We start from the raw sequence: 9,099 nt of genomic DNA on the forward strand, positions 1-9,099 counted from the left end.
CGGCCAGTCCTAGCACAGACGTGCTGCTTCTCACGAGACCATCTAACTGCCCGGTCAGCCTCCCCATGACCTGCTGCCATGTGGTCCTGTATCAGCAGCTCCCACCGCAGCACTCAGCAAGGTCCGGGACATGGTAAGAGCTCGGTCAGGAGATGCATCTGAGGGTTCTGGGCATGGAAACAGGCTAGCTTGTGAGATGCCTCCATTGTGCTAGCACTTGCACAAAACTGAAGTTAAAATTAAGAAAAAGAGGATTAAAAATAATGGTAACCAATACAAAGGGACCCGAACAGGTGTTTGGAGTGGCTGATAACAGAGTTCATGTTTGGCGATGAGAGATGAAGATCACAAGGGTTTCCAGTAGTGGAGAGAGGACAACATATTGGCACAAGACATGCTGTGCCTGAGCGTAGGACCTTGACTTTGACTTGCTGGTCTCCCAAGTGTTGCATGACAAATGGGTAAACAGAACAGATACTTCAGACCAGGCTGGTGTTAAAGGTGGTAAACGTATTGCTCTGCACGTTCGTACACTAATAGATACCGATAGTCAGGCAGCTTCCAGCCGTACCTATGGACAGCTGCACAGACAGGTCCTCCTCATAGACCTGTGCCAGTCATTTGCCTGCATCACTTCACCTGCCTCCCTTCTTTTCCTGCTTCTCTCTAGCTATGCTATGGATTAAAAAAAAAAAAAAAAAAAAAAAAAGAGAAAAAGCAGCTGAGAACACTCTAAGAGCAGCTCAGTCCCCGAAACAGATATTTGCTGGGTTTTGTCAGAAGCTTTGAGCTTTATTTGCCATCAGTGATGGACCTGTGAGATGGGACAAGGCTCAGTGGGTTCACTGTGGTCCCTGCCCCACAGAGCTTTTCTCTCTCCAAATGCTCCACTGGGAATCCTTCACTTCTGGGGAGGTGTCACAGGCCCACCAGGGTGGGAAGCATTTGTCTGTCCATGCCAGTGATTCACACAACAAACTTTTAGTGAAGTTCTGGAAAACCATCCTTGCCCCTTCTATCTCCATGCCTGTGGTTGGACTCCCAGCTGCCTCCCTGACAATGCAGGTTTCTGCAAAACCAAGTTTGGGGTCATCAACCTGCTCTTCTGGCTTGTGGATGCTTCCCCCTCCCTAGGGGTACATGAGTGGGAATCTGCTACTTTTGGCTTTGTACTCAGGCCACAACTTGACAGGAAAGCTTAGTTTGACCAGCCCTGATGCTGTTGGATGTCATGGACACTTGAATGAAGCTCTTGTTGGGTCTCCTCCTTGGTTTGCTTCAGCAGTTCCTTCCAGGAAGCCATTCTGGCCAACTATCTACAAAACATCTCTCTTAATTAGAAAACCAGCCATAAAGGGATTTCAGAGCAAAAAGGCAGGGATATTCCCACTGCAGCCCATGACTTCTAGCATGTTTTACTGGTTAATGGGCAGCCATCTACAACTGGATGTCTTGAGATGGTGTATTCCCAGCTTATGGTGGTTCCCATATGTGACCACCACAAAGAGAACACACACAGATGCTAAGCAATGAAGAAATGGTTCACAATTGCTTATAAGCCCCCAATAACCTAGGCAGGAGAGTTGCATGTAAGAGGAACGCAGCATTTACTTTCTCTCTTCCATAATCAACAGCTGACTATGATCTTAGACCAACCATCTCTTCTAGTCTGCCGCACATGATGCTCTCCAGTCCGGGCACTTGATTCTTCTCTTCAGCCACCACTCATCTCTAGAAAAATTATCACTTTGTCCTCAGGTTACCTGGGGTTTCCAAATTCACTCATCACTTTGCCCCATGCTTTTGTTCAGGTTCTTTCTCACATCAAGTTCTTCCTGTTGCAGGGAGAGCCGTTTTCAGCTATGTCTGCCTTGTCGCAGTAACTCCACAACCTGAGTTCACAACATAACAACGGAAGGCAGAATCATGAAGGACAAAATGGGTCAATGCTGATGCCCTGCAAGGAGTTCAACTTGCCATTTATAGGATTTTCTTTTTTGCTGTTAGTAGCTCAGACATTATGGTTTGCATCCCAAACTAAACCAGATTGAAGGACTGAGCAGGGAAGGGAGAAAGGGTTGATGTTACCCTGACACCACAGGAATTAGTAAGAAAAAATATATATATTGCACACACTAAGACTTATTAACAACCAAGTTAAAACAAAATGGCATAGTCCTCATTAGTGTTCCAGTGGTTCTTTGATCAGGGATGGTTTGTGAGTCTCTTAAATCCCATTACACTCTCTTTATTGCAGTACAGACCTGTTTCTGTTCTCCTGCCAGTTGATCTGTTTGCAAATAAAAAGGGAAATAGATTTGATTTCCTCAAGAAGATCCATCCGATTGTCCCTTCTGTCATGGTCATTTGTCTTGTTTGTGTTGGGTTTGGTTTTGGCTCTGGAGGGGGTAGAGTAGGGCTGCCCTTGCTCTCACCCAGGCAATGGGTCAAAAGGCCAATTATAATCCTGTAGCTCCCAGGGACATGCCAGTGCTGTGGCTCATGCACGGGATTGTCTGCATGGATTTGGGGAAATCGTGGCTGACCACACGTCCATTTTCTCCACTGCCTCCTGCTGCAGCCGGCCTGGGAAGGGTTGATGTCCGTATGGCTTCGTTGATTGATTGCTGTGGGATTAAACAAAAACCCTTTTAGGAAGGACGGGGGGGTCTCCCCCTGTCCTTAGGAATGTTGGAGAAATTACAATATAAAGCAGTGTTGTCTTTCTGTCACTGTCCCCTCCCTCCCTGTCTCCATTCAGACTCTCATTTTCTGCATGTCCCTACTGCACCTGCTCTGTTAATTCGCACCTCTTCTACATTCAAAATCAAATGTTTCAGCAGTATTTTGGGGTATAAAGCATACATTTAATATGAAAAACTATTCAAATTCTACAACATAAGAACAGTCATCCTGGATCTGAGCAGAGGTACTATACACACTTCCTCCATAGATATGCTATTACTACTCCAGTACTGTTATGTATGGTGGACTCTGACTCACTGTAAGCATATGTTTGACTTTCCTAATGTGAAAAGTTGAGCATTTGCCTATGTTTTTGTCTACAGAGATGACTGAGGTAACGAGGAAATGCAAACCTAGTTCAGGAAAGCAAATCTCATCTTCCTGTTCCAGATACCATCCAAAACATTTGCTTTCAGAGATCTAAGGAAACCATCAATTTAGACCAATTAAACTAACAGATGAAGTCAGTTTTGTTTCTTTGCATTTAAATCTATCTCTAAGGGGACCATCATAGGGGACAAACTTAGACCAGATGTTAACATTGGGAGCAACAACACCTTCCCATAGTGGCTGGTTTTACAATGCTGGGAGCACTGCAAGCTAACAGTGACGTGAATGAGAGGGTCATTTCAAGTAACACAGGAAAGCTATATCAGTGCAGAATCTCCTTAAGACTAAACCCACAGAGCTATTGCATTCTGACTCTGTTTCTCAGTGTATTTGTGACATACCTAGCTTTACAGTATAGACAGCAATTAGAATGTTTTTATATTGAGGGGCATTCGTTGCTCACATTATCTTACCCCTGTGCTCAATGTTCCTCTCATTGCCTGTGGAATTTCCTGAACCTCAATGGGAAAAGAGCTGTTGTACATTTTCAGTGAATTAGAAATGTTATTATTGCTGACAAAACATTAAGCATGTTGTGAAATGGTACTATAGAACCCAGAGAAATGATCACTTATATTTCTGTTGATTCTGGATAAGTTTCAGTGCTCAGGGAAGTGAAAATCTCTCTAAATGTTATGAAGTTCACTGCATACTTTATGTACTCATACTGACTTCCATGCTCATGGGAGAGGTCAAGATGAGGAAGATAAGGAATGTGTTACTCTGACAGCACAGACTCCGCTGCGACCTTGTACACAATGGTTTCTGTATAAGCGATTGCCTCTGCGAGTCATCTGAGTCAAGATGTACTTGTTCCACCCATGCTGCATTACATGTGTATCCCCAAGGCTCTCAAATCTAATCCACTCTTGACATGACACTGTGAAATTTAACCACACAAGGATTTAGGGCTGAAACAAATCTCCTGTGTCACAGGAAGTACACTTCTGCAAGACCATGACAGGGTGGAGAAAATAGACCCCAAACATTACAGGAGACATTAGAGGCCAATTTCTCTCTAAGGGGACCCATAATTCTGAATATGAAGACCCACTCATCTGTTCCAGGGCAACAATGCTCTGAGCATATATCACTGTTGCCAACCTGCAGGTAGTGCCAGCAGGGTGCCAGCAAAGGATCTGATTCATTACTGCACTACTCCAGTTTTGTCTTGCTATTAATTGCTGGGGTTTGGGGATTTTTTCATACTGCAATAATGGCTGTATCACACCAAGCACACTTCATCCATGCTGCACATGTATTGCCATGGTCTGCTTTGGTAATTTTAAGGAAAGGCAATGTGTTCTTATTACTATTTGTGCTACAATTTTTCTCTACTATCTGGATTTTGAACTAGCATTATGCCACGTCTGATCTTGCATCAGCTGCCCACTATGGCCCACTTGACCCTCTTTTAGCTTTCTCTGATGCTCCTATTCCTTTCTAGCAAGTTAAGTGACACAGTCACTTCATTATCCCTATGTCTTGGCTTTCCACCCATGGTCTGGGCTGCATCCGTCTCTGAAGGCAGCTTGGGAGCCGGGGTGGGATCAGAGAGAAGGTGTGAAAGGCCGGAAAATGGGTTTCCACCTTCATCCGCTTTGATTCACTTCTGGACTTGTAACAAAACTCAATTAAGGCAACCAGCATGGCTAGTCCGAGCCCACCGATGAGGATATAGAAAACCCCGGCCACATTGCTGAGACTCAGCGCGCTCGTCTTGTCCTAGAAGAGAAAGGAGAAGGGAGGGAGGGGAGGGCATGTGGGAGGGAGAACAACAAAATTAATATGAGATTGTTCTGGGAGGGATGCTGCACAATATAGCAACGTTGGCATTACATCATCTTCCTCTTTCAATGAACAGGTGACATTTCTAAGAGCATTTTCAATTTTTAATTCAGTGTCTAGTAAATCTAATGTTTCCCTCACACAAACAAATAAACATTTCTTCAGCAATGTGACTCTTTGTAAAGGTTTGGGATCTCCGTTTTTCAATCAGCTAACTTAAATGCTTATTTTACCCAAAATGCCTACTTTAAATTATTGATTAAAGGAGAAGAAAAAAAAGTTGTTTGCCTCAGTGACATTTGCTTGTCCCTGATGTCTTGCCTGAAATAACCTGTTCTCTTGGAAATGCTCATTCCTTCATTCCTAGATTGTTTCCCCCGCAAATTCTGTTGCTGAGCAACACATCGAAATGGCTGGGGTTTTTTTCCTTTTTTTTTTTCTTTTCCTCTTCAATACTGAGGTTGAAGTGACACCTGAGCTATCCTCAGAAACTGATTTGATTTCTGTGTAATAAGGCAGTTATTTCATATGCAATCAAAACCCCTTGATGCATGTCTAAGCTAATTATTTGGTTGGCAATAAATAGGGCTATTAACAGACCGCAACTCACAGTCAGCAGCGACATTCTGATTTTACAATTGCCTAATGAATCGTCATGGCTCTCTGGGGAAGAGACGAGTCTCAGAAAGACTCATTTCACTGCTAGGGAAATGAGTCCCCACATCTAACCCCATTGTCACTCAGTGCAGCTCTCAAAACCTTATTCTCCATGCCCAGCAGGTGGAGTTGGGGTGTTGGGATAATCTGGGCAGCAGCAAGACACAAAAGCTTGGCTCAGCTCTGTGTACCAGGCTCCTGATTTTAGGACAGGCTCTCCCTACAGTGCAACCAGACAGAGGTTGCGTGCTCCGTGCTTGCTGCTACTCTGCAATGTTGGTTTGATGCCTATTTGCCGATACAGATTCCCCAGGGCAGGTCCAACAGGTCAGTGCAAATCTGTTGGAGTAACCAAGGTCTGACCAGCATTGACAGCCCTGCTCCCTGGATGTGGGAGGAAAATTGCATATGGATCATTTGAGCCACACAGTTAGAGAATAATATTTATGCCTGTAGAAGTGTCTGCATTTGGGAACGAAGCCTCTGTGCAGTTCTTGGTGCTCCCTCCTACTTCATGGACATGTGGACCGGTGGGTGGCACAGCTTGTTCCTTGACCTTGTAGGACAATTGATTCGCTTGCTTTGCTTGGCAGGTTTTTCAATAAGCAACCCACAGTTTTCAGGAAGGGCAAGGATTCAGGAAGCAGAAAACTCTACGGGAGCAAAAGGGTCCAAAGCTGATTACCAAGGTGAGCACGGAAGGTTTTGATTCAAGAGCAATCTGCCTGACACTGGCACTGTCTTTCAGACCAGTGCATTTTACAAAAGGATTCTGTCTTTTGCGGTATTAGGGTTTGATGGCAAATAAAATTAACTCACAATGCATGAAATCACTTCAGTTTTCAAAATTAAGAAAAGCTCCTGTAACACATTATTTTTTTCCTACTGCTCTTTCACCTGGGCCCATGGCCCATTTGAGCTGCAAAGATCCTCCACTGGAGCTCTCGCCACAGGCTCCAGTGCCACAGGGAGCAACTTTCTGTCCTGAACCTTCTGCTGAAAGATGCTCAGGTTTCGTTAGGAGTCGGCCCTGCAGAGTTTTGGTCACCAGAAGCTCCACAAGCGATCGCATTTTCCATGCTTTGCTGACTGATGTCACTGTCAAGAGATCGCTGCTGTCACCACATGTTTTACACTGCTGCAGATGTGATGGTCACCACTGGTGTCCAGGTTTGGTTTCTCTCTTGTATAACTTTCATATGGTCAGTTTGTAATCTAATCAATGTTTCCCGTGTGCTCTCTGTAATGAGAGATTACTGCAAATTTCTTCTTGATTTCTGCAGTTTCCATATTGGAAGGATTATTTATCTGGTCTTTTATAATCTGCCTTCATGCATTTTTCCCCCCAGGCTTGACTGTATGTTTGATCAGACATCTCTTCTCTGCAGATTACTGAGTATACTTTTAAGCACCAGCTGAAAAAACGTAGGGAATTTTTTAGTGAAGATTTAGAAAAGATGAGCAGCTACTCTGAGAAAACTGGATTACAACATATCTGGTACTTTGCCTCTTCAAAGTCAGTCTGAAGGGTCTGCACCAGCTTCAAGGAGGGACAAAGACACTAGAGATGGGCTGCCCTCCTTGACATCCTAATATTTTAGCCTGGCTCCTTAATTAAAAGTGGCTGATTAGCACATGCTCTGCACTCAGAGGGAAGGATGGGACAGAGGAGTAGGTGGAACAGCCTATTTGTCTGTCTTACTAATAACTTTCAGCCCATAGTTTCACCTTGATTTGAATGGAGATCTCCAAGATATCAGGAACCTCCAAGCTTTGTGAAACAGAATGATGCTTTACGGAAGAGAAAACCTATTAATGCTCTCACTCAAACATATCAGCACAATCCATACTAGGCACCAGAGACACCACATGGGTCTTTGACTTGCAACCGCAGATCCTTAGGAAATCCGCCTTCCTTGGCTCTGCCAGGCATGGGAATACATAAATTTCAAGTTTTATTTGCCATGATATTCTTGTATTTCCATCTGCAGTTTGAGGGTCATGGTCCAACAGGGCACCTTCTCAGCTGGCTGCAATGGCAGAGCAGCCTGGCAGCCAGGAAAGGCTGCTGGTTCTTAATTTCCACTTCCCTCCTGATGCCAGCAGCATCAGTAAGAGAGAGGAGATGACCCAAAGCAGTTTCCTGCACCACTATTCCATACAATTAATTTCAGAGCTGTTGTATTTTTCTTGCATTTACTTTGCCATAGGTTTATTATTATTGCTATTATTATTACTACTACTATTATTATTGGGACAATTTGGGTGAACTGAAAGTTGTTTCACCAAGAAGGTGAAGGAAAGCATAGTGAGTCACAGTAGTGGGCGAACCTGCCCAGAGGCAGAGAGCAGCCGGAGTTTCACCCCTGCCACCATAACAAGGTTTCTCCCAGTAAGCCAAAGTCACCAGCAGCTTCAGCAGAACACAAGGAACACGGGACCGTGGGGCACAGCTGGTGATCCAGTCTGTTATCATGAGCCAGGCTAAGGGGAGTTGCTCCTGTGGTGCCGCTTGACTTTTTGCTCATCCCCTCCTTTTTCTTTTTGTTTCCCTCCCGCTCCCAGCATGACACACTGAGACATTCTCTGGGCAGGAGTGGCATCTCATTGCTCCCATCGGCTGCAGGAGCATGTGAAGGGAACTCTGCGTGCCCCACCGAGGCTCTGCCTGCTGTTTCTGTATGTGCTCCTGCCCTAATAATGCTAATAAGTCCCAAATAATGCTAACTGCTTGAGAGGACTCCTCTCTGCTCGGGCTCGGTGACACCAGATGCTCTCCCGTGGAGTTGCCCATCACTGAACCAGCTTGTTAGTGGGAGTGTAAATGTCACCGCTTGTCTCCCGCAGCGGCAGAGTGCTGACGTGGGGGGAAGATTGGCAGGTGAAAAGAGAAAGAAAAACCCATCTTTCCGAAAGCCCAGCCTTGTTGCTGCAGCAACCAGGCACCTTCCCGTCTGTTCCTCTCAAATGTGGCACTGTGTCCGTCATCCTCTTTGTCATTATATATCCTCCTTGGCTGAAAAGCATTAAGGCCAAATATGCATGGTTTCCCAGAAAGGCCAGTTCTTTTACCCTGCATGACCAGAGCCCGTTGGCAGCACAGGTTGATGGCATCTCAAGTTGTTGCAGTCTCCGTAGAAGATGACCTGTCCTTAGAGCTGGTAGCAGCTCCAGCAGTTGAGCTTTTACACCAAATGCTGGGTTGACTTTATTGGGATAAGGCCTGAAGCTGAATGATGGAGGACACAGCACTGATCATTGACTGGGCACTGCTGTGGATCTGCCAGGGGATGGGTAGGAGCACACAGATGGCTGGCTCTGGGCATAAAGCTGCCCAGCACGAAAAGACATCTTTGATTGGAGAACCAGCCAATTCTCTGCAAAGGCAGGGCAAGGGAGTAACAGGATTTGTTCCCTATTTTTTTCTTTTTTTTTTAAACAAAAGCACAATTCTTGCAACTGGAGAAGAGGATTGGGAGATCCCTGTGGCTCTGATGAAAGTCCTTTAATTATATGAAG

General features: G+C 45.0%; 1 protein-coding gene across 4 annotated transcripts in view; it reads right to left on the reverse strand.

The window, feature by feature from the left end:
• Positions 1-2,423: 2,423 nt before the first annotated feature.
• GRIA1 (glutamate ionotropic receptor AMPA type subunit 1) overlaps positions 2,424-9,099 on the reverse strand; it is a gene marked incomplete at its 5' end in the record, with an annotated part of 121,018 nt that continues 114,342 nt past the window's right edge. For all 4 annotated transcript variants that reach the window (XM_082063445.1, XM_082063444.1, XM_082063442.1 and 1 more), the window contains 2 exons: positions 2,424-2,648; positions 4,726-4,860. In XM_082063445.1, the coding sequence (XP_081919571.1) occupies positions 2,460-2,648; positions 4,726-4,860 (324 nt within the window). In that variant the 3' untranslated portion in view covers positions 2,424-2,459. The remainder of the gene's footprint in view (positions 2,649-4,725; positions 4,861-9,099) is intronic.

Source organism: Streptopelia decaocto (assembly GCF_964273445.1).
Source record: "Streptopelia decaocto genome assembly, chromosome: 12".
NCBI lineage: Eukaryota > Metazoa > Chordata > Aves > Columbiformes > Columbidae > Streptopelia > Streptopelia decaocto.